At 45.7% G+C, this 26,122-nt stretch overlaps 1 protein-coding gene across 1 annotated transcript; it reads right to left on the bottom strand.

The window, feature by feature from the left end:
• Positions 1–11,994: 11,994 nt before the first annotated feature.
• Positions 11,995–23,618, bottom strand: HEY2 (hes related family bHLH transcription factor with YRPW motif 2). Its single transcript, XM_069851810.1, has 5 exons — positions 23,351–23,618; positions 21,938–22,016; positions 21,744–21,827; positions 18,983–19,064; positions 11,995–14,202 (listed from the first exon to the last, which is right to left on the bottom strand). Exons 1-5 carry the CDS (start codon positions 23,431–23,433, stop codon positions 13,523–13,525), a joined length of 1,008 nt encoding a protein of 335 aa, XP_069707911.1. The 5' UTR covers positions 23,434–23,618; the 3' UTR covers positions 11,995–13,522.
• Between the last annotated feature and the right edge of the window lie 2,504 nt (positions 23,619–26,122).

Here is a 26,122-nt window from a genome sequence, read left to right as displayed (position 1 = left end):
ATACGTTTTTCTTTCTTCCCTGCTGACCGCCTTGTCGGATCGTTTGTTTTTAAGGATCTTGGCCGACGTTCTCCTGCTTTGACGATTCAGGGAGCGCCCGGCCAGTTTCTGTGCGAGCCGAACGCGTCGGCGCAGTTGACCAGCAGCGGGATTTGGGGCTGCCTTTGGCCGTCTGGAGTCGTGCACGAAGGGAACGTGCAGGCTCAGCACCTGCGGGCCAGGGCAACACGTGCCTGGAAGCCTTCCCTCCACCGAGCACCCCATGCCCACCCACAGGCCTTCGAGGAGCCAGCAGAGGCTGCTGAGCACGGGCTGAGGTGGTTGGCTGGCACTTAGAAATATATTTTCCTTTTCTTTGGCTACTCCCACAGCTCAGGGTATTCCCACAACGTTCTCCCCCCAGATAAATGGTCACTTGGTGCCATCATGAGTCTTTAAGCCATAGCAATGAAGACCCCCTTATCTGCCACCAGCATGCACGTGCCTCTGATCAAGTGTTGTTTCCGCCAGAGAAGTTTTAGTACTTCCCTGTCCTTAGCATCTGTCTTGCTTCCTCCTGCGATGAAGGCCCCTCACGACCCCTTCTCAGCTCCTAAAAATGTTGCAGGTGCCCTGGCAGGCAGAGAGAAGTGATGAGAAGAGGGTAAAGCTTCTTCCATCCCTGCGGCAGCAGGGTGCCTTCTCTCCTCCTCCCGAAGCTCCCTGCTCTGTCCTGTAGCAGAGCACACCAGCTGCACATCCAAACCTGCATCCAGGGCTCCAGAAAGAGCTGCTCTTTTTTCCCCTGTAGCCATCTACCACACCTGCCCATGGTTTTTGGGATGAGAGACAGGGCAGTGGGAGGACCTCTTCTTTCTTGTAGGAGCCCTCCTGTTCTGGGCTGACCTCGGCTAGCCACCAGTTGCCCACCCGGCTGCTCTTTCACCATCCCTCCTCAGCAGGACACGGGGAAAATAAGATTAAAAACTAGTGGGTAGATACAAAGGCAGTTTAATAAAAGAAAGCAAAGCCCATGCATGGAAGCAAAGCAAAAGAAAAATTTATTCCTTACTTTGCATCAGCAAGTTGTGCCCATTGACTTTCTGGGAAACAGGTATGCATAGAAGTTGCTTTGGAAGACAAATGTCTTAAAAATTAATTAATCTCTCACCCACTCCTCCTATCAGCTTTTTTTTCACTGAGCACAACAGCCATACGGTAGCTAGTTTGAGCCAGCTGCCTCAGATGTGTCCCCTCCCAAAATCTCTGTGCTGTTCCCCAGCCTACTGGCCTTGGGTAAGGAGTGCGCTGCGGAGAGAGCGCCGTGACTCCAGCTTTAGAATCATCTGAGAAAGGATAATCATGTGTAAGATGGAGAACCTCATGAGGTTCAACAGCGCCAAGTGCAAGGTCCTGCACCTGGGTTGGGGCAATCCCTGTTTTCAGTACATGATGGGGGATGATGTGATTGAAAGCTGCCCTGCAGAGAAGGGTGTGGGGGTGCTGGTCTAGGAGAAGCTCGATATGGGCCAGCAATGTGCACTCACAGCCCAGAAGGCCAAGTGTATCCTGGGCTGCATCAAAAGAAGCATGGCCAGCAGGTCAAAGGAGGTGATTCTGCTCCTCTATTCCTCTGTTGTGGGATCCCATCTGGAGTTCTGGAATCCCCAACGTAAGAAGGATATGCAACGGTTGGAACAGGTCCAGAGGAGGGCTACAAGGATGATCTAAGGGCTGGAGCACCTCTTATATGAGGACAGGCTGAGAGAGTTGGGCTTGTTCAGCCTGGAGAAGAGAAGGCTCCGAGGTGATCTTATAGCAACCTTCCAGTGCCTGAAGGGGTCTACAGGAAAGCTGGGGAGGGACTGTTCACAAAGGCTTGTAGTGATAGGACGAGGGGCAGCAAGTATAAGCTGGAGAGGGACAGATTTAGGCTTGATGCAAGGAAGAATTTCTTCACCATGAGAGTGGTGAGGCACTGGCCCAGGTTGCCCAGGGAAGCTGTGGCTGCCCCATCCCTGGAGGTGTTCAAGGCCAGGTTGGATGGGGCCTTGGGTAACTTGATATAGTGGAATGTCCCTGCTCATGGCAGGGGGGTTGGAAGTAGATGATCTTTAAGGTCCCTTCCAACCTTAACTATTCTATGATTCTAGGATTCTAGGATTTTAGAAACCTGGAAAAAGTCACCTGAATATCTCTTCCACATGAAAAAAGAATACAGTTTCCAGTATTTTGTGAAGAATAGAAGCATAGTCTCTGAACAGGTTACTTAAAGGCCCTCCCAATCCCTTTTCAGTCTAATGCCAGACCTGAAACTTGCCCTCATGCAGAGAAAAATATCCACTTGGCAAGGAGTGGGAATCAGTGCTGTTGCTGAGTCCTACCGCTTCAAGTCCCACTGTGATTAATGGTGTCATGGTTTGGAGTGAAAAGTAGAGTAGAATAGAATAGTTTGGGTTGGAAGGGACCTTAAAGATCATCTAGTTCCAACCCCCTGCCATGGGCAGGGACATGTATAGAATCATAGAATAGTTTGGGTTGGGAGGGACTGTAAAATCTCCAGGATCAATGCTCACTTTCAGCATGGGTTGAACAGTCACAGCAGTTTCTGACTCCTTGTTTCCTGGGTCTTAAATTAACATGATGTAGGCAATAAACAGGGTACTTGTTTTTAACAGGTGGAAGAAACTACCTGAACTTCCTAGATTTTGAAGTTCCTAGAGGTTTTGCTGATATTTTTGTTTTCAGTAATAAATAACTCATTACACATGCTAAAACCCCTGACAAGCTGGGCTGTTTTGCAGAGGACTGGCAATACAGTCAAAAGCACATTACAAAAGCGAACTGGAACGTGGCTGCACAAGCTAGAACAGAGGTATTTCAAACAATATTGTTGTTGTTATTGTAAGCATCACATTCTCAAAATGGAGCTGAATTTGCTTCTAGCTGTGAAATATTCTGAGATACGGGGTCGCAAGTATTTTTACTTTTATTTCTGTTCTTTCTCAAAAGCTTGACCAAATGCCTGCTGTCTTGCAGCAAAGGTTGATGGAAATGCACTGCAATACAAATAGGGGAGGCAAGGAAAACAGTGCCTCGACTATAGATCAGTTTAAACCAGCAGGTAAGTTTCTGATTAAGGCTGTGAAGTTTTAGTTTTGATACTTTATTGGAAAATTTGGAAACAGGAGGTTTCACATCCAAACTTGATCTTTTGCTTCTAGCATTAACTTTTCCCTCCTTTAAGTTATAGCCCTGCATTAATTCAATTTCTTACTTTTTGTCCCCCAATGTTATATGAAATGTCTTGCCTATGAATGAAAATAAAACTTTGCACAACTTTTAATAACCAACCGTCTCTTTAGAAAATGAAAGCTCGCAGTTTTTTTTCTAAAGGCACATTTTCTACTTGCCCTTATATTTCACTTCTGTATGAAGGGCATATAGTCACACAGTCACCAGATTTATCCTGTTCCCAGAGCGCTCTGATAGCCACTTATCCCCTTATTTTTTCTGTTTTTCTGGTGTATATAAACAAATACAACTTAATGCTGCTCTCTACAGGGCAACGAGCATCTGCTGATTGATAAAAACATCGTTTGAAGATGCCACGAGGTGGCACCCTGCTCCCACGTCTGCCACCACCTACCCTGTGCCTCCCAACACGGTCCCAGCTCTAAAGGATTCAAAGTTAATTCCGTAAGTTAACGTTGTGCCCGTTTAATTCCAATGAGCTATAAAGTAATGAAGGCTTTGTATACGCTGATAAAGCCGACTTCATGTACAGGCAAAGCTGTTATTAAGCAAAATCATGTGCAATGTGTTTCCCTGAAACTAAGACTGTACCTGGAAGTTTTACAAGCTGTCTTTTGCACAGCCTTAACTTGCATTTACAAAAGAGCAGTTTCAAAGGATTATTAGGAGTGTGACTCGGATTCTTCCACACCTCAGTCTATCTGTGGCATTTATACATTAGTGGTATATGCCAATACTTGAGTGATGAAGAACTATGTGCCCTGGGTGTGTTCATCCTCACAGCCGCACTGTCAAACGCCAGCAGCATCTCTGCTTTTCACCTGTAGATTTTGAACTGAAGATCAAGTAAAAAAACTGTGCCAAGGCAAAGGAGGGGACTAGAATTTCTGCATCCCACACCAAGATCCCAGGGCATCAGCTGCTTGGGGGAGACAACAAAGGTGGTTTCATTCCTTTCTGCGTGGATTCATAAGGCTGGTGAACCATGGATGCAGTCTGTGCTGTTGTCACCATGGCAGTGAAAGGACACGAATGAGGCAAAGTGTTTATTAACCTGCTGGAGATGGAAGGGGGAAACAAATAAAAAAGATGCTTTCGGGCACACAATTCCTTCTCCAGACATGTCCTATTCCCCCCCCCTCCACCATCTTTATTATCTCTTCTCAAGATCCTTTCTGTAAGACTGCTGTCTTATAACTGTAAATCTTTTTCCTAGGTACAGATTCAATGAGGAACATGTCCTGGACAGTAAGATAAATGAACAAAAATCATAACAATATCATTTCGAATCCTGCTAGGACAGTGTCTTTAGAATTACGGCTGGAATTTTTACTCTGAATCATGATTAAAGAGAAAATATTTTGTCCAAACTAAGGCATTTTATTTTAAGTGATGGTAATGACAGTCCAATGCAGATTTGATTACCACACACAGATCTAGATAGTATTGTCCAAGGACCGTTTTTAAAACAATCCTTTCGCAGGAGGAATTGCCATGTCATATTAAGAAGTGCTCTGATCATGAAATTATGAAAGCTCTGATCCTTTTAAAAGCCTGAACTTTTTCACTTACAGGCTGAAAAATCTGCTTTCTAGACCCCTTTTGTTGCTACCTTGTGGGTGCAGTCAAGCATTACCTTCTGCTTTTCCATGATTTGTTTTCCATGTGTTCTTTTGATTAATCACATTGTAGTAAACTATATTGACAATGTTATTATGCTGTGTCTGGTCTTTGCCTTGCTGGCAGGAAAACCGAGCTGGGAGGTGCTAGCTTCCCCCAAAAGAAGGAATAATAATAACAGACTATAAACTGATATTACAACACATGCTCTGGCTGGTGGAGCTGCCTGCTGCGTGGAACAGGGAAGTGCAGTGACCCAGGAAAGGCCAAGGCAGCTGATGGAGTGTGGCCACGGCAGGGTGCCTTCTGCAGCTCTGCTGCTGAGCAGCCGTATACTCAAACTGGCTCCACATCTTTTGCAAGGGATTTTTTTTTACATAAACGACAACTCTGTATTCCATAAACGGCATAATTGGTATTGTGTAAGCTGCAGTTCTGCACAAGAGATCCAGCAAAATAACTGAAAGAAACAGGGTTGATCTTCCTCTCTGTTCAGATAAGAGACTATCCAATTCCAACAAGATGAAGTTTTGCAGTATATAAGCTTCAGCTTATTTGTTCAAGCTCAGTAGAAACACTCAGCTTTGGGTTTGGTAATGGCATTGGGTCAATCAAAGTGGATCACCCTGCTGTAGCCTGCTGGCTGGTGCTCATCCTTCCAGCCATACTGCACTCATCTCCCCTTAAGCAAGAATGGTGAATCTGAGTGTGAAGCACATGAGACAATGAGCACAGGCTCCTATCACCATGACTGCCCTGCCTGCCGTGAAGCTTACAGGGAGCACTCGTCTGCGTGCCAAACCCAGTTCTGAAGTGACTGCCTTTGGACTTCCCACCATGACCTCCCCAAGTCTGTTTGGTTAGAAAGGAGTGACTGGAGCTACTGGTGGCTCTGGCTGTGAACACAGGCAATATGCAACAGCTCATTGTGACATGCTGTACCACCACATTTCTTCAGAAACACAAATTTAGAAGAGGCACCCATCACTCGCCACCTGTCTGCTTTTTCTTGGTGGTTGCATTCTGTTGCTGGGCTGCTTGGAGTGAGTAACAGCACGAGATAAACACCCTGCAGGCAGCAGGAGTGGGCAACCATCTGCCTATGGAAAGAGTCACCTCACCCCAAGCATGGCAGCGACTCCCCCAGTCATCACAAGATGATCATGAGTTTGGAGACAGTCTTCGCCCTGGAGTCTGAGGTCTAATCAGACAAGAAATCAAGGACAAGAAACTAAATAACACGATTCCCACTTTACAGGTGGGCAGCGAAGAAGCAGAGTCACAATCATATTTCTGATGTATTTAAACACTCAAACGGAGCTTGTCACCTGAATATTTTTACAAGTCAGACAAATGAGAACACATCCTTTAAAGTTTTGGTCCTGCAGGGGCTTAAAAGTGTAAATAACTTTATATTAATAGTCCCACTGAAGAGGGATAGTTCCTCTGTGTCCCTCAGAGGAACATCCTTAGTTCCTCTGCAGGATCAGTCCTTTAGGGAAATTGGTGATGGCTTATCATATTGGTTTTGAAAAGCAAAGGGGAACCCCCACTTAGCTGAAAAAGTCATGTACGTCAATGGTGCCTAAAAAATCTCTCTCTAACTTGCCTAGCTTTTCTTCCCTTAAAAGATTACATACACACACAAAAAAGGCTTTATTTCTCTTTTGTTTGTCTCTAGTTTCAACCACAGGCACAGAAATGCCACATTGCAAAAGCTAGGCATATGGGCAAGCAGGTTTTACATATTTATATTTAATTATTACTTCTCTATTGTTTTGATGGTGGCTGCTGCTATTGGGCATCCTTGGGTTTTGACGGTCACATCAAAGAGGCTGCTCTGGCATGAGAACCGGTCAAAGTGAGCTGGTTAATTCATGGATTTATTACTGAGGTCGGTTCCCATGATTGTCAGTGGGCAGCAGCCACTGCTGTGTCGTAATCCTCATTCGCTTGGTAAAGCACACACTGCCTTAAAAAGGTTTAATGATCCAATAGTGATTTACTAATGGGAATCTTTCTTGTGGGTTTAGCAGGCCTTGAGGGAGGACAGAGCAGCACATGAAGGTCAGTTTTCAGTAGTATCAAGATACTTTTTTATTTGCTTTATTTTAAGATTTCTGCTTCTATCATTGTAATCCACTAATTACAATAATAAATTGAAAGGAAGAAGTCATTGCAGCTGGGAAGGTGATGGGTAGGTATTGGGCTGGTGATAACATGAGGAGGAAAGGAAGCAAACACTGGTGATGGCAGATCACAGGCTGAAGATCTGACATAATTACCAAAGTCCCCACACTTTGACCTTTCTGACTGGTGAAATTCAGAGTGCAGCAAGAGAGACTGGGACAGCCCAATGAAGCAGTGGCTAGCAGCTGGTCCCTGCCACCAGTCACAGCAGAGGCCACTGCCAAGCAGCCACCTTTTGCTGTGGTTGCATCCTGTTTCCTTTAGGAAAGGAGGGAGAGGGCTGCCTGGTGGGGACAGCTGCCCAAAAAGAGTGCAGAAGAGGGAGAAGACAAGGAAGCAGCTTTTCCTATCCAGAGGAAAGGAGATATACTTCTTGCACCCAAGGAACCAGCGTGCCCGGCCACCAAGGTGCCGCTTCAGAAAAACAAACCCAAGAAAACCCAAACAAAATAAACTCCCTTCTCTGCCATCAAAATATGTTTAGAAAGCAAGAAGTGGGAAGAAGGGGAGGGTGGAGGAACATTGTTATTTTATTTTAAGGTTTGTATATTAAACCTAAGAATTTTGCTGGCAAGTGTCATTAAAAACTATCTGAACTACCTGCAGACAACAGACCTCATCTTGCTAATCTAGTTGCAAAAGCATACGGTAAATATATAGCATTTTGTTTAAAACTCCTGGAGGGAGAGTCCTTCTCCTACAGAAAAATAGTTACTTGTCTCTCCAATAGGTGAAAAAAGTACATGATTCAGAGTTAAATCAAAATAATAATAAGAAAAAAAAAGTAGGCCTTTCAATAATCATAATTTTGCCTCCTAAGATTTGTGGACTGCCTTGTAATCATTTATTAGATTTTCACCTACCACACAGTAACATTCTCTGTGGATATTTTTTACAGGTAAAATACTTTTCCTTACATCTTCCAGTAAGACACTGTTTCCTGGAGTAGTGTGTTTTTTCTTCAGAAGAAAGCCTTAGTGTAACATATACAAAGATGTGGGCAGAGTTAGAATTTCCCCATCTGTTAAGTGATTGCAATCACAATTCTAGTGTTGGGTCAAGGTATTTTTTTCACCCTGAAGTCTTTCCTTCATAGAAAGGAAAATGCTGCGTATGGACTGTATGGAAAGTGAAATTAAGTCAACACTTCAGAAGGACTTTCCTGTAAAATAAGTAATATCTAAAACATTCCACTTTGCTTGATTTTGCTATGGGCAGCTGTAGCTGTAAAAAAGGAGTGTGCCTCTCCAGACCATGAAAGTAATTCAATTGGAAACATTTCCCTTTATTTCCCGTATTAATTTCCTTTTGCTTCTGATTTTTGAATTTGTAGGGTACAACCCTAACTCATGTGTCCCTGCTTTGCACTGCTACCATGAATGCAGAAAAGTATCCCTTTAAAAAGAAATTATATTGACATAATCTTATAATCACCACCACTGCTGCAGACAGGCCATTAAGACAAATTCTGAAGTTATAGTTAAATGAGGTGTTGACTGGTCTTAGTTTTACTGGATGGACAAATTATAACAACATGTTAGCATCAATTATTTTGATACAGTTCTGTTGTTTCTTCAGGTGAGAAGGAGAATGTTTCTATGAAAAACAATTAGACCACATGAAAATATTATTAAGCTTCAAATCCTGACACTCCACAGATGATGCATCATAGAGAAGGAGAAATTCAGTTACCTGGCCATACTCATTTATTGCCACTTGAGCAGCCTTTGGTTTCCCAGGCATCTGCACACGGCTGGCAGAGATGACACAGGACACCAGGGAGTCCCACACCTTCCAGAGCGATTGTTGGAGTCCAGCTTAAGACACCGCAAATATTTAAGCAACTGAATGCCAACTAAGTAATTGTATTTAGACAATAGCGCTTTACAACTACCAGTAGCAGCAACTGGGGGAGGTAAGGGGCAGGGCAAGGAAACATTACCATCCCCGCCCCTCCTCTCCAAAAAAAAACAACCCAAAAAACTCCACCCCAAACACCACTTTTCAGACAATGATCTCTCAACATTTTGTTTCATTTGTAAGTCAGAAAAACTTGAGTTTACCCTCAAGCCTTTGCGGTGTAAAATGGGGAAGCAGAGGAACAGAGTACAAGTAAAAATTTCATCGTTGAGTGAAATTGCACAGGCTCAGACAGTAGCCTCAGACAAATGAGGCTGGGCACATGAAGCTTGCAAACAAAGCCACACCAATTTCTTCAGCTTTTCTTGAAGCTGGACAAAACTACCTGTGACTAGTAGATCACTCAGGTCCTCATTTGTGTGATCTCAGGCTAACTGTGCCTATAGGGGCAGATGAGTAATGAGAATGGTGCTTACAGAGCTGGTAACAGTCCACTTAACACTTAGTATTTTCTGATGTATTATCTTCTGATGATGGTATTTTCTCATGAAGTATTCCTCTGATGGAAAAGTGCTTGTGACCTTTTTCCGTTTTGAAGAAAAATATTCTCGTTTACAATAGCCCCAAGACTTTGCTAATATCCACGTCCCAAGCTTTGGTAAATGCCCTTTACTTATCTCATGACATCTTGATTGAAGTATCATCTTTCAGAATAGCTGCAAACAAACATTTTGAAGGCTCACACTAAGGAGACAGAGGCATGAACTGGCACCTCCTGGCAGTGGTTCAGACAGATGTAGTCACAGCCAGGATACGATTACTCTGCTTTGAATATACACATTCAGCCCTCGGCCACAGTAGCCGGTTTTTCTTCTGGGACAATACCTAATGCCGGATTTCCTCCACTTGCAATCAGAGCAAGGGGAGAGCAGGCAGGACCGCCTCTCAGTTGCCCTTCTTCTCTCTGGGGTAATCATCTCTCAGTGCCGGGTGACTGTGTTAGTCCCACAGCTACAGCAGCCTAAGTGCTTTTTATTTGCACTGCTTAAGGGTAAGGTTTCGAGTCCGCTAATGCTGAGTGACAGAATTTGCTTTTAGCTTTCTCCTCTCAAGAAAAACATTCTAGGAAATTGCATAACCTCCTTTGATCCTCTCGATAACTGGAATTTAAAGTTGCAAACCCACCCATTGTGAAGTTAGTCAAAGCCAACTGCTTAGTGTTGAGCAAGAAGCCCGATTTGCTTTTTTGTGTTACATTCTATGATCTAGTCCTAAACTACATAAACTACCAATGTTCTTCTTCCTCCAGGTCCATTCATCACTGAATGCAGAATAAAGATTAAAAAGGGACAAAGTAAGGTTGCGTGTGCACAGCTGTTAGGTTTTTTTGGATCTCAGTTATAACAAGGGAAGAACTTTCCCTGGCTGTTTTAAAAAATTTGTAGACCTTTTAAGCTCTGACATGTTAGCACAGCTACAACCAAAGCCATCAGAAGCTATTACCTTCCAGACTGTTTTTAACAGCATATGTAAAATACGCCTCTGCACTGATTTCTCACTTGGGAAATCCACTGTCACAGAGGTAGCATTCCCAACAGAGGCTCTGGAATAAACCAACACGAAGGCTGAGATCCAGCCTCATGTGCTGGTCCCTTCAGGTCATTCAGATTAAGAAACAAAACAAGAAAATAGAGGGAACATCAGCAACTCAGCATCCATGAATTTGGCCTGTTTTGTGAGAGTGCAAATGGGGTAAGCCCAAGCACACAGGCTGTGTAAATCCATCCATGGCAAGCTATTTTGGGATGCCAAAATAATTACGCTTTTACCTAATCCATCCCTTAGAAATATTTTTTTTCAACTCCCTTTTTTAGAATGAGGCAAAGTGTTACATTTGGGGCAACAAACAGTAATGTTTCGGGGCACATCAATTAAATTGAAGCCCTTGTGTGGAACTAAGTCGCTGCTCTTTTCTAACATGATATGATGCATAGGAGACCTCATATAAGGCTCTTAAGAGGGCAAATTAGTAGTTAACAACTTAAAGTCAAGTAGAGTTGCAACCTGCTCTTTTTATCAACTTGCCAGATTACTAATGTCATCTTTATATTCTTGAAACCGCTCTTATGGGAAGTGAATGGTACCTGAACTAAATGCTGCTGAACATGCCAGTACAGCAGGACAGCGTTTGTGTCCTGAATCACGAAATGTCAAACTGCCCCAAACAATGAAACTTCAAAGAATATCAAGGATGATTTACAGTGCAGGGATAGTAAGTCAGCTTCTCTCATCTGTTTTCTCCACGAGGCAGCATTCTGTTCAAGCAAATCACAATCCCTTCTTGCCTGGGTGCTGGAGACCAATTGGTGCAGGCAGGGATGGGAGTTACGTGTTTAGCTTTTGGAAGAAAGGGATGATGGTGAGTGAGTCACTGAGCCAAGGCTGTGTTTTGGCAACAGATGAAGCCTCTGTCCAGCTGAAGGGTGGTCATCACGTTTCTCTGCCTCAGTCAGTCTTGTCAGCTCTAATTTGGGCATAATAATCTCTTGGTGTCTTCTGGACATGTAAGACTTCATGCTTATCCTTACAGAGAGAGATTTACATGCCTTCTACAGACGGGCTTTGCAGATCTCAGGTGAAACAATAAAAAATACGTGCCTCAATAAGAACTGGTAAATTAGAAGACCAGAACTGGGGGGAAGAAACACCCTCTCTCAATACAGGTATTTAATGATGTCATTGGGTTGAAAATTTCCTCTTCTAAACACAGGCCCTTAGTGAGAATCTGAAGGAAAGCTGAACCTAAAAACCCCAACAATTCTGGGGAGTCTCTAGGATGAACAAACGGGTTTGTATCATTAAGCATAGCGTCAGTTCAGAACAAGTTCACAAGCCTGAAAACTGAAGCCGCTTCACATACTGTTTTTTTTCCCCCGGCTGTTTGAGAACATGGTGTATGAGATGGGCTTCCTGGCTGAAGAAGGGGAGCAAAAGAGGACAGAGCAGCTGATGGGCTTGTTACCAGTGGCAGAAACTAGTGAGTATTCCTCAAGTGCAAACAAAAACTGCAACAAATCATCCATAAAACGTAGTCAAAAAGGACTTCATTTAATTAGTGATATGTAAAGACTTTTGCATAGAAAATAGGTTAACAAAGTAACGCATAAAAGACCCACTAGTACAGTTTTTTAAAACAAATATTTTAAAGTATATTTTGCATAATGTTTAACATTCTCAATGCTTATTGCTTTCTCCACACAGCAGAGAAATCAAGTGCATAATAATACATGCTGTGTTTTATTTTTATTTTTAAATTTTTTTACATAAAATCTCTAGTTCTTGACTGAGTGTATTAAAATACTTAGGTTACTTTAAGTCACTGTAGTAAAAAATGAAAGCAAACCATATTATGCAGCAATAGTTGTCTGGGTATTAACAAAATAATTTACTGACATCCCTCTCAATACATTCATTTTGGTTTGGAATCAAACCTATATTACAATGTTGGCATGTCAATAGTCAGTTTAAAAATTGTCCCTACCGTAACTTCATTCTTACCCAGAGTGATCATTCTCCCAGAAGTTGACAGTGAAAAGAAGAAGGATCTTGCACAGAATTGGCTAAAAGTACATGTCCAAATACACCTAAATAAATTAACTTGAACGCTTGCAACATTGAGTCTCTTGTATTGGCACGAATCAATCATATCCAAGTGTGCATGCTTTAAATAGGTGGTTACTTCTGGGTGCTTGACAAATTCACTGTTCGTGCAGATATGAGCTAGCACCATATTTAAGCCATAAAAAAGGGCGCCTCAAGGCTTACAGGCAGTGCTGAAACATTCATTAATCACAGCACTGATAAGATAATTGCTTTTACCAGTGCTGTGCTAGATGTCACAATTTGGCAAGTCTGTACAAAGAAAGTGAACTAAGGAAGCGAGAACTAGGCCTGTCAAATTGAACATTCTTCCTCGGCAATCTTTTGGATAAAAAAAACATCTCCACTTCAAAAGCACCCTCTTCCCTGGAAGGTAGCCCAGTTCTGAAGCTGGACACAGGATTTTGCCTCTCTCCCATACCATTTCCATATCTGTGCAATGTTATTTGTTTTAGCAAAACACACATATATTTAATTTAAAAAAAATTATTTATTATTTTTTGCATGTCAGGCACTTACGAAACTCAAACTCTTTTTCTAGCCTGGGGAGACCTGGTAGGTGCAATCCCTCACCTCTCTGCCAAAAAAGGATGCATAGCTGGTGAATTATTAGTTCTAGTGTCTACCTATTTCCCAGGAAACCTCTACATGCCGATATGGTCACATTGTTTCTGAAAGTCATTGCTGCTCCCTCAAGATGCCTCCAGTGAAACAAACCAAGAAGATATCACCTCACGTCCTCTCTGGCACCTGAAGCGAGGACAGCTGTGCTGTTCTTGGCAGGCTTGCCAGCACCTCTCAGACCTTTGGGGTGAAGGTGGCCCCTCAGCTGGACCAGGAAAGGAGACGCCGAGTCCCGCGGGCTCGTGCAGGGGGGTGTTTGGGCATGTCGGGTGTGTGTGCACGCGTGTGTGCGGAGGAAGAGGAGGGAGCTGGACCAGGAAGGGAGAGGGGGAGTTTAAAAGGCTCCAACTTCAGTCCCCCAGGGTCGGTATGGTTTAGTGCTGGCCCCGCTGCCAGCCTGCTGAGGGCTGGCGGTGGCTGATACAGCCAGCGGAGGGGTGATGGCTGTTGCTGCAGCCACAGCGGCGGCAGCTGCGCTGGGGGGAAGCATTGGGAAGGCGCCGCTGAAGGAGAGGGGGAAGTTCTGGGCAGCTGCTGTGGCTGCTGCTGCCGCAGCGTGAACAGTAGCTGAAAGGGACAAGAGGGATGTAGAGAGAGGTGGGACACAGGGAGCGACACTGCCAGCAGTGGGGACTCTGAGGGCGGCATCAGCATGGGCGAAGGTGGCTGTGAGCAGGGCTGAGCCGTGGGGTGGCACGTCTGAGGAGAGTCTGCACGGAGCGGTGTCAGAGGCGTGGAGTCCATTCGGTTGCAGCAAAGCAGCTGGGAGGTGGTGAAAAGCAGCTGCCCAGTGGTGAGGGTGCAAGGGGTGGTGGTGATGGGCCATGGACGAAGTCATGGCAGCGGCTTCCCTCTGAGAGGCACAGGTGCTCAGGTGAGAAACGAGTCTGACACGCAGGGGGTCGGATGTGTCGAGACCTTCTACTGATGTCAGGTACCTTGCGACTTCTGTCAAGCATTCCCGGAAGCCAATGCTCATGAAATCCATGGCCAGGGAATGAGCATCAAAATAACCTGCAAGGAGAAGACAAAAGATCTGCTGAGCGCTGAGCTGGCTTCCCAGCTGATGATAGGTGACACGGCTAACCCGCTGCTTGCTCGGCTACCAGATCTCACATTTACAGGTTAAGATCTGCAATGTGAAAACTTTGTTCTCTTCATCTGTAAATGATTTGTCTGACCATCCCCGTAATGAAATAGGCTGCAGTTGTTCTTGCAGACAGTACACAAATGAAAAGAATTAAGTCCGTAAGTACTTGCGATATTTAAGAAGATATATGATGCCTCTCCTGAAATTCCTCAGCAAGCTGCTGCAGTGCAGTATTGACCCTCTGCGTGTGTGTGAAGGAGATGTCTATCCACACAAAGAAACAGGCTAGACATCAGAATTTGCATGTACTACCCTGCCTTTTCTTCCCTACACTAGCATTCCCAGTAACGCTCTCAAACTCTTTCTCAACATTGTGAGATAGTTTGTGTAACTGCTGCTGGGGTCCCGTCTACTTCACAGAGTCATTAAGACAATATGACATAAGGTGTTATTTAGCTACAAACTAAAAACATCTTGTCATGACTCTGCACACACACAATAAAAAGCTTTACTGAGAAAACGTTTTATGTAATGCCATTGCTAATTTGGAGATGGAAGACTGACAGTCATATGGCCTGTGAAGTATTTCAACAAACAGTGACTGGAGCTCAACAGGCTTGGGACAAAAAAGCATTTGAAAAAACAAATGATGAAATGCACGAGAAGATATTCCCTTTTAGTCTAAAAGGGTCTAACATCAAATCTAGCGCTTACGTTTGCAGCTCATTGACTACAAAAACCTATTCAATTTTTTTTAATTTTCCTATTTTAGTTTAAAAGTAGTCTGCTTGGGGGAATAATGTCCTATCCACTCCCAAGCTTGTATGGTGTTTTTTCCTCTTGCTTTCAGTGAAAATTCTTAGGTATGTGTGACTATGACATGTGTTTGTAAAAAAGATCAGCTGCATTTATTGTAGAGGAATGTGGCAGCAATACCTCCACTAGGCCTTGCACTCTCTGCCATGAAATAATCTCATTCTGAAAAATGGTAGCAACATAGTTTTCTCTTTTATCAACTTCCAAGCAAGAAAAGAGCCTTTCTGTTACTGCACGCGCACATTACAGAATTAACTTGGGCACATTTACAGCCACTGCCCCAAATGCCCTGCCTGCTGGACACCCCTTCTTGCCAAATTACAACGATTTTCATGCAAGCTGCCTTGCTCATCTGATGCTGTATGAAACCCGAGAGAAATGCTCTGCCAGCAGATCGGTAAGCACGAGGGGTCGAGGACTCGCCCCAACGAGCACTAATTCCTTGCAGCTTTCTTCCTGCCAGGTCCACTGCAACTAACTGACCTGTGGAAATGCTGTAGTTTAAATAAAATCCTGAGAAACGAATGCCAGGCAGGCCAATGGTGGGAAGCTAGCAGGGTACCTGCTTGGGTGCCAGCTAGCCTGGCATGGGGACTGCCTCCATGACAGAGGCTCCAGGACCTCCGGCAGCTTCAGAAGGGCTGATGCACAGCCAAAAGCCACCTCCCAGGTCTGGCCACGAGTCAGTGAGCCTGGGAGGCCTGAGAGCATGTGGTTCAAGCCAGGGCTTCCCAGCCTCCGGACTTCCCTCCCTCCGGACTGGAGGAGATGTGGTTGTCATGAGCTTCCTCTGCATCTAAGCTTCTGGCTCTGTGACGAGCCATTCCAAAGCCTTGGTGATCCTGGCTCCTTCTCAGTCTCCTGTGGTGGCCGAGACATGAAAACAGAGGGGAGATGAGAGCTGGGACTCCCAAGCTCCATTATGTTTTGATTTTGATGGTTATCTTTTCCAGGTTTCCCTTTTGCTGCCTTCCCCTATCTAAGAGAGACTGAAAAATACTGTTCTGTGTTTCTTTCGAAAACCCAAGAACATCCTCTGCCACCGCCTACACACATACATGACAGTGTTTTGTAGCGAATAAGAAGTCTCAGTTTTACTGCTACTTACAGTTTTACTTCAGCTATCCTGGTAACCCACCAGTTCTACACAGAGGACACCAGCTAAGTAATTTGAGCTATATTAACTCACGTTGCTGACCCAGGTGTCAGTCACCCAAGCTACATTTGCAGTGAAGCTGCAATAAAACCACACCGAGGTCCCAGCAAGCGACTCACTGTTGACAAATTACTCCTCCTCTGTGCTTGCTTGCTTGCACGGTCAGCAGAAAGCCCTGGCCCCAGGCCAAAACAATAACTCAATGTGAACAGGAGACCATTGCCCACACCTGCGTCAGGGCAGAAGAAACGTGCATCCGGACAGGACCTCAGAGATGGCAGCCTGCCTGTGTGGGCAGCTCTGAAAAGCGGAGGAGGGAAGGGAACCACGTCAAGTTTTCTTTTGCTGTGCCCACCTCAGGCTCAGCCCTGGCTTTCCTAGCCTCAGGCTCTCCCCGTCGTGGGTGTCCTCCATCTCTGTGTGAGGAGGAAGAGGATGAGCTCTCCCTAGCCCTGTACACAGGGGAGCGTAAAGAGGATGAGGACCCACCTCTCCCTGCTGCAATAACAGCTTTTGTCCATAGGAAAAATGATGGAACTCAGTTTTTTGCTGATCCAAAAAAGTGTCTGTTTTGGAAGATAAATTACAAAGTGGGAATAACTATAGATGCAAATAAACAAAACATCTGCCTTAAAACGCTCTAAAAATGCTATTTAAAGCTGTTACTTAGGTTGCAAAGTAAAACATTAAGCAAGCAGGAAATACAGGCTTAAACTTTGCCCGGTACTAACTTGCAAACCTCTTTTTCTTAAAGTTTCTTAATCCATGCAGTGAGATTACTCTTATCTCTGGGTCAGAAGGAGAAGACAAAGTCGTAGTATTTGTGAAGCAGGCAGGTATTATACTGATGTGCAACCCGCTATGGACTGCAAGTCGCTGTCTATGGCATGAAGGTAGCTGCGATTGCCCACTTGCCGGTGACTGGCGCATGTGGAAACAAACCAGCATCACCTCTCCCTGCACCCAGACGCTTCGTTCTTTCTTCTTCCTCACACCGCCCTCCCGCAGCCACAGGCATGTAGGTGTGAGCTCGGGCATGGACAGGCACAGTAGCGTCGGTGGACCAAGGAATTGACTGCAGGACCCCTGGGAATTCTAACAAAATCCGGCTTGTCTTGCCGCAGCTGGGGGCCAAGGCTCTGCCGACACCTCTCCCTGTCCGGCAGCTTGCATCCTAGGCACATCGCTGCCTGCCACCTGACCTGACCCACTTACAACACAACCCACGGCTTCCCTCAGCAGCTGAGCGTCGATCGCCTAGTGCATCAAGTGCGACAGAGCTTGTGGAAAGCCAGCTAACAACCACATGATTAAAGACGACACCATCATGCACACACACAGAAGATCTGAATTCAAATTGCACAAGCGTGACCAGTTCTGGCGTTTCGTAATTTTTCAGGAACATAGATTTACCAACCGAAGAGCGCTTTTTAAAGGACGGTTTTAGATATAAAACTATTTTAAAAATTTGATTTTGTATATTTTCCAGTGAATCAGGAGGTGTTTCTGTTAAATGAAAGGCAATAAAATCCCTTTCACATCTTATAGAACAAGCCACCCATAAATTTCAAGCTTAAACGAACTCCTAGCAAAAGCCTCTTAACACCTAAAAAACACGTATGTTAACTGAGTATTAGTTTTCACAAATAACAGAACACCGGCCCTCGACATGCCTTCCTATAACCATCTGTTATTAAGCACGCATTGATTCTGAGCTGAGTTTTGTAATCGCTGCAAGGAACAGAGAGGAGAAGTAAAACAATCATAGACTAAAATTGTTTAAGTTTAATCAAAAAAGGAAGAGAGAGAGCAGCAGCCACCTCTTTTCTACCTTTTACCTGTACGGCAGAATGGATCAATGAAAAATCAGCTGGTTTCTGTTGCACCAGTTTCAACCATAATCACGGTCAACGGCAGAGGACGTGGGACCGTGCTTACAGGCGGCCAGCAAATTTTTCACTTCAAGTAAGTTCCAAAATCATGACTACACAAAATACCTCGTGGGTGGCTGAAATCATTTGGCCTCCAGCCTCAGGACTGTCAGCTTGCACAAGTGAGGTGCACTCGACTCCCAGCAGCCGGCTGATCATCTGGGTCAGCCAGGGCAGCCGCTGCGTCACACCAGCACCCACTAACAGGGAGCTACCCAGACCTCTGACACACAGCACATAAATATGCATGCAGAGAGCTCTGCTAGCCTCTGCCTGTCTGCTTTATCAGATACCTGGAGCTGTACATAGCAAGACTGGGTTTTGTTCTGGTGAATGAGACAATCTAACCAGGCATTTCAACCTTCGCAGAACAATGAAAATACACAGACAATAATGAAAGTTCCTCGCCATCTACTTCCTCTGGTATAGCTGCTGGATAATGAGGTTTAGCATCGGTTTTGGGCTACACGATTGTTGCCGCAAACCTCCTGTTTATGTTTGGTGTTTGTGTATTTGTTTTGTCTCCCTGTGCAGATTTCAGTGCTCTTTGGAAACCCCAAACAAATCTCTGACTGGGCTGCCTGTGAATGAAGCCTTTACTCCCACAGTGTTATGAAAGCAAACACAAGCCCAGGGTCAAGTGCTTCTTTTGTCCCAGTAGTTCTTTCCCACGAGTTCAATCCTGCCATTAGCATTGATTTCCACTCCTTTAATCTGGAAACGCCTATCACAGCTCCTCAAAGTGCTATTTTTTGGCTGAGATTTCCCCGAATATCAGAAAAGAAACTGTCAGCTGCTCACCTTTACCTCCCGTCGCCTGCAGCATCTTCAGATGATCCACTGTCATTTGCAGTATTTCCGCTTTTTCTAATTTGGCAGATCCCTTTGAGATAAGACACTCACATAAATACAAGCTTACAACTACTAGAAGCTTTAATTTGATATACTTTTCACTGAGCTCAGCCTTATGGTTTCAATTTCCCCTATCATTAAGACATTCTCAGCTTAACTCTTGTGTGAGCATCTGCCTCCCAGACTTTGTCCAAGGACTAATGCTCTCTCCTTTCTAGTGATACAAGCAGCAGCAGCACAATTTTGCTTTATTAAGGCTACAGTTCAGCATAGCTCTGGCCTTAAAGACAGTGTAGAGCTGACATCTTCAGGAAATGAGAGAAATACATAACTTTCTGGACTTGGTTTTTAGCAACAGATGCAAACAGAGAGCTGGCAGGACAGGTCTGCACAGTTATTGATGAAGGGGTCTTCCGCAACATTTTTTTTTTCTTTTACCAGTAGATGTCCCTATGGACACACATCCAGAAGTATCCCTCTTTCTTAATTGCCTATTAATTTTCAACATGTCATTTGGCTGCTAAATATTCTATTCTCATTCTCGAATGAAAAAACAACTGCGCAGTCCACAGTTTTTTAAGTTAGCAAAAGGTCTAGTTGGCAGTGTCGTGAAGCTAAAAACTGTAAAAAAGAAAGAGCCCAGCTCCTCTGTCAGTAAAAATATTTTCCGTTACTGAGGGTGGCTCACTGAACTATGAGAAAGTGCTGGAAAAGTATAACATACAACTCCAAAGCTATCACTAATGTATTAATCTATAAATAAAACTCTTGTGCATGGTAGCTTTCACGTCTGGAGCTTTTCACATGGTAGCTTCAACATCTGGAGCACGCCCAGATGACTGAACTTACCACGCAAACGTTATTCCACTGCAAGAAATCATCCCTTGGCATCAGGTAAAACCAGGGCTGCACAAGCTCCAGCCACTAGCAGAACGCATCCTGAAATCTGAATTTTTCTCTTAGGTATCACCTGGGCCACCTCACTGCCGCTGGCCGTCCTGCAGCCTCAGCCGGCTTCGCCCAGGTTGCAGGCGTGCAAGTTAGGTAAGGCTGGCACCCTCCTCCACAGCCTGGATTCACTCTGGAGAGCAGAGCAGTGATTTGGGCAGGGAGGGAGGGAGGGAGGGAGGGAGGCGGAAGCGAAACTAAACCTCCAACTTGAAAACCTCAGTGAGCTGAATGTCAAGGAGCTGGACTGTAATGACTTTGTCCTTGGCATACCACGGAAAAATGGTGGAGCTTTCTGAACAAAATACAGGGCGCGCTCATTTTTATGTGAATACATTTTTTTTTTCAATCTGCTTATTGCTTTCGGTGCTTTCCTCATATAAATGTTGGTGCGCATGTGAATTTTCGGTCAGCATTCCCCCTTTTGCATGCGACTACATCCTGTAGCTTTCTCAGACTTCATCTTTTCCATAGACACAGTACAAGCCGTCTCAGCGAGAGTGACTAATAGCTAAAAACTGCACGGCGCTGGGTAATTTCCAAAGGCTCTGTAGGACTTGTTTTATAGCGTTTGTGGTTTGCAAGAAGTAAACAATAAAACGGGACAAACAACTGTTGTCTCTTGCCCCTGTTTATCTAGCTGAAAATACGTCTGTCACTCTTTCGCTAGAACCTACACAAGGGCACAGTTACAACTATGAGCTATTAAAAGTGTATTGCAGGTGACATAAGTGATGCCCTCGCTACGATTACAATACTTAAAATGTCTTTTTAACCAGCTTTTGTTCAAACTAGGGATGTAACAGGCCTAATACTGCACAGTGCTCGCTGTGTGGGTACCGCTGACATTCAGCGCCTCATAATCCTGCTCTCAAATTTTACTTTCTGTTTTTTATTTTACTATTACAAGGAAGTTGAGTTCTTTATTTCCAGCTAGTCACTTTTTATTGAAACATAGCGCATATCCATAGATCTTCAGATACACACAGTAAGACAGGAACAAGGCTAAATATTGAGTCTTGATAAAAATCAAGATATGGAAAAATAAATAAATAATTTAGTTTGAATGGCATAAACAAAATGCCCTTTCGACAGGACAGGTTGTATTCTAAACTTTCGGTCTGTGATTTCATTACCCCGAAAGTTAGCTAGATCCTTCCAGCCCTCCCACTGAATACTTTCTCACTGAAAGTCTTTGAACATATCACTGACTTCACTAGCTCACATGACATTGGCCTATTCCCTCTCGTAATGTGCCAGTTCTAAAGAGCTGGTTAAAACAAGAATAATCCAGACTGGCTGTTCTCTTTTGAGGAAATTTGATTGATTAGTTTGCAACTGAAATTACAGATTAAAAAATAAAGGTTTCTTAAAGTAGGTGCAAAGCAGATTATGTTTAGAGATTCAGACAGAAGGCTAATTGACATACAGATTTTGGGGAGTTGGGTTGGGTTTGGGTCTTTTTTTTTTTAATACGGAATAAAGCACATTTCTAACAAAACCACTACTGGAATTCATCGAAAGAACAGAGGCAACATGAACACAGTTACCCTTAAGGGAAAAACAAGCCAAAGAATGGAAATGTTTTTCAGCCTTATAATGAATTACGTTTCTAATAGTTTTGCCACAACAAAGCATTTTATTTAAATGCCTGCTTTGTGCCAGATCAGGACACATACAATATTATTTTAATGAGTTTTACAAGACAACTAACATTGCCAGATGAGATACAGAATTTCAGGAAAAAAAAAAAAAGGCTTACTTGTTTTTCAAAAGCAGTTGGCACAAGCCGCCTCAGCTCTGATAAACTGTTATTTATACGATCACGGCGCCTTTTCTCTATAATCTGTTCCCAAGAAAACAGAACAACAGTAAGTTTATAAAAAATGTTGAAGGGCAAAATCACAGCAAACATGCAAATTATCACACAGGAAAAAAGAATTAAGTGCAACGTACCCCTCTTCTTTTCTTTCTGGCCATAATCTGAGACGTCGTTGTTGGGGAATTTGATCGAATGACAGAACTATTACTTTGCCTGTGAAACAATAAAAGTATGTTAGACATTGCAAAACTTGACACTGTTCTTGACACTGTATCTAAGATACCTTAGGTCACCATATTAGGTCTGCGTAGTCCCTCTCATGCTTTTTTTCAGTGCTTAGAAGATGTGCTTTCACTGCATAGTATTTTTAGAGCATGAAAGACATTTCATTTTTTACTGCCCCAGCACGTATTTTGGATTGACAGGACACTCTTGGAAATAAAATATGGAGACAGCTCAGTGTTGAGCTCAGCCGACTTAATTTCAGTTGCATATAAAGCCCTGCCTGCCAAATACAGGCTGAAGAACCGAGTCCAAAATCACATGAAGCATCTATATGTGCTAACAGTAGTGTAAGTACATGTATCTGATGCCACAACCTCTGCCTGGCCTGCTAGATTTTGACATTCCTGCCCATTGCTGCAAGAGTCAAGAGATACTCCAGTACAAACTCAGCCCCCAGCCCTGATCTGCTGTGTTGTCCTGTTTCAGGAACAGAATTGAGAATCCATTTAAAACTACACTTCCCAAGAGTATGAAAAAGCTTTCGAGCTTATGAGCAAGGAGAAAAAAAAAATCCAGTAGCTTTTCATACTAATTTAGTCACTGATGCGGAGGAGATGGGGCTCTGGTGTGCGTGCCTCTAAATCAGTAAGACCAGCGCTATGTACAGACTGCTTCATCCACTGATCCCAAATTATTGCAATAGATTTTGGAAGAGTCCGTAGAAGGATTCAAGGAGAGCCTGGGACTTCAGGGTGGCCCAAAGCAGGAGGGTTTCTTCGCTAACGACTGCCTGATTTATCCCTGGGTACATCACTTACGTTACATCTGACTGTTGAAATCCATTAATTGTATTGCTTATTGCACTAATCTACCCACAGCACGTTAAGGTGCTCCTAAGGGAGCTCCCAGGCTGTCCCTCCTTCAGCAAACACCAGGACTCGTCCTGCCTGCGCTTCACACCGGGTTTGCTCAAGTTGCCATCCAACTGCTGTGGGTGCCTGCTGAGCTTCTACAGGTGATTTCCCGTTAGCGTCCAGTATCTTAGGTTATTCGGCCCCGATAAGGACCTATTTTAGAAAAGATCTGGTGGGAAACGGCAAATTAAGCGGAAACAACGAGCCCCTTGAGCGCTCCGCATCACTTCGCGGCCCGAGCGGCTCGTCGGGGAGCTATGAGGAAGCCCTCAAGCTGACCTGGAGGGGGATAAAACCTCCCTCGGGGGCGCTGCCCCCCCCACCTCCCCGACGGAGCGGGTGGGGGTCCCCCTCGCTCTTCTCCATCCCGGGGCGCATCCCGCCCGGCCCCGGGGGGCCCCCCCTTACCCCGAGTAGTTGTTCTCGCTGCCCACGTCTATGGTCTCGTCCATATCGCTGTCTGAGGTAGTTTCCTCGCAGGGGCGCTTCATGGTGGGAACGGAACGCGCCGCAGCTCAGAGCCGGGGAGGAGGAGAAGATAAATAAATCCGGGGGGTGGGGAGGATGGGGTTGGGGGTGGGGGGAAATAGAGTCCGGCCCGGCACAGCTCTGCTGCGCTCCGCACCACCAGCAGAGCAAACCCTCTCTGAGCCGCTTTCCCACGCCGCCGCTCAGCCTCAAGGCCGAGGTCCCGCCCCCGGCAGGGACCGCCCCGACGGGGGTGATGGGCGGGGGTCGCCCTCGGCCGCGGTGAGGGGGGGGGGGGGATGGAGCTGGGCAGGTGACCCCGGCGAGGAGCTGAGGGGGCTTCCCCTCCGAGGGCAACAAGCGGGATGGGGGCTCCCGTGCCCCGATAATCCCACCCGGCTTTTAAAGGGGGGCGGTGTCCCCGAGCTGGGGTCCTGCAGAGCCGCGCCTGGGAAGCCGCGGAGTGTCTCGTAGGACGCAGGAGCGAGAGTCTGGAGTGGTGTCGGTCCCGGGAAATGTATAAATCCTGGGAAAGGTACAAATCCCGGCCGGGCGAGCGGCCGCAGGGCTGGCCGAGGGGCAGCGGGCACTCGCCGGGACGGGAGCCAAGCGCGGCGATGATCCCGGCTAGAAAGACTCGGAGAAAGCTTAGCGGCTCCGTTGCTGGTCGATCTGTAACAGGCGGGTTCTATTTTGCTTTTGTTCGGGATTCCTCCCCCCCTCCCCCCCCCACCCCCCGCCTCGTTTGTTTGTTTTGTGTTTTCTAATTTTGTGTTCCCGGCAAAAATACATTCAGGGCGGTGTGTTCCCCGGTATATTCTCCGCAGAAATCCAATCTTTCTCCTCCGGTGACTGTCCCTCTCCGCCTTGCTCCCCCTCCGTCCCGTTTGCTGCTTATTCCAGGGTTTTTTTGACCCGGTGCCGGTGCCGGCACCACCGTGTCCTCCTGTCTCTCGGGTCGCTCGGGAGTCCGGAGGACTTGAGGGCAGCGGCAGCACCTGCCGGAGAGAGAGAGAAAGAGAAAGGCGTGAAGGAACCGCCGGCATCGCCGCAGAACGATGCGGTCGGGAGGAGCTCGGAGCCCGCCGGGACCCAGGCTGCGGGGCTGGGGCGGCCCTGGGGAGGGAAGGGAGGGGAGAGAAGCGTGGAGGAGGAAAAGAGAAGTGTGGAGGGAGCGATAGTTTCTTTTCGGGCAGGGAAAGCGGCTCCGCCCGGCGCCGCCGCCTCTTCAGCAGCCGATGGTGTCGGTGACTCCGTTTTCCACTCGACTAAACCCAGCGGGAAGTACAGGTGGTTTGGTTGCTTTGCGGCTGTGCGTGAGAAGAAAAGGCCGTGGTGAAAGAGAAATCTGCACCGGCTCTCTTCTCTTCTCCTTCTCCTTTTTCTTTTTCTCTTCTCTTCTCCTTTTTCTTTTTCTCTTCTCTTCTCCTTTTTCTTCTTCTCTTCTCTTCTCTTCTCTTCTCTTCTCTTCTTTCTTCTTCTCTTCTCTTCTCTTCTCTTCTCTTCTCTTCTCTTCTCTTCTCTTCTCTTCTCTTCTCTTCTCTTCTCTTCTCTTCTCTTCTCCTTTTTCTTTTTCTCTTCTCTTCTCCTTTTTCTTTTTCTCTTCTCTTCTCCTTTTTCTTTTTCTCTTCTCTTCTCCTTTTTCTTTTTCTCTTCTCTTCTCCTTTTTCTTTTTCTCTTCTCTTCTCCTTTTTCTTTTTCTCTTCTCCTTTTTCTTTTTCTCTTCTCTTCTCCTTTTTCTTTTTCTCTTCTCTTCTCCTTTTTCTTTTTCTCTTCTCTTCTCCTTTTTCTTTTTCTCTTCTCTTCTCCTTTTTCTTTTTTTCTTTTTCTTTTTCCGCTAACACCCTCCATCTCTGCCATCCCATGTGGTGGCACGTCGGGCGTTCGCCCTTTCACGTGGGTATCGCTACCGCGTAACGGAACAGCGGGATTTCACGCCTCATTGCCCTAACCGGGACACCCCTTTTCGTGGCCGTGTTTACGGAGTTTCTAAAGCTCGGTGGCTACTCGGACGCAGCCGGGGCGAGCGGCAAAGGCGGCTCCCGCGGGCTGGGGTCGCCTTCACACTACAGTGTTCCCTTTGATGGGATGTGACACACAAAAAACCTGACCAAAAAAAACGAAAAAAAAAACCCCAACCCCCACAACTCATCCCCCAACCCCCCACCCCAACAAATAACCGGCAACAAAAACCCCACCAAAAAAAGTATCGGGACCTCTCGGGAGGAGCGGAATAACCGGAGCAGCCTGCGGCTCCCGACTTCAATTCGAAGCACAAGCGCCCTGGAGACCCGGCAGCAGCCTCGGCGGTTCTACTCCTCGTCGTGAGGTTCTTCTAGATTAATAAAAGCGATAACAGCAAGCGCAGAGCCTCCCCTTGGAGAGGGACCCTCGGGCCGGGGCCGCCGCGGAGCCGCCTTTCGCAGGGGGTCGCGATTCGGTAGGTCTGAATTCGAGCCCCCGTTCTGTCCCCTGGGGCTGCGGCTGCTCGGGGGCCGCCGGGGAGCGCTCCCGAAACGGGGCGGGGGGCGGCCGTGCGAACCCTCCTGGGATATTGCGGCCACCCGGGGATATTGGTGCGTTTCCGAGCCGTCTCGGGGTTTTGCACGGAAATCTTTAATGTCATGCGTCGGTGCTGCTGGATTTGGATTTTCTGTTCACCGTGGAAACAGTTCCTGCTGTCTTACATTTTGTTGGTTTTTTTTCTTTCCT

Source organism: Phaenicophaeus curvirostris, chromosome 2 (genome assembly GCF_032191515.1).
Source record: "Phaenicophaeus curvirostris isolate KB17595 chromosome 2, BPBGC_Pcur_1.0, whole genome shotgun sequence".
NCBI classification, from domain to species: Eukaryota; Metazoa; Chordata; class Aves; order Cuculiformes; family Cuculidae; genus Phaenicophaeus; species Phaenicophaeus curvirostris.
This window is presented reverse-complemented; position numbering and strand designations above follow the sequence as displayed.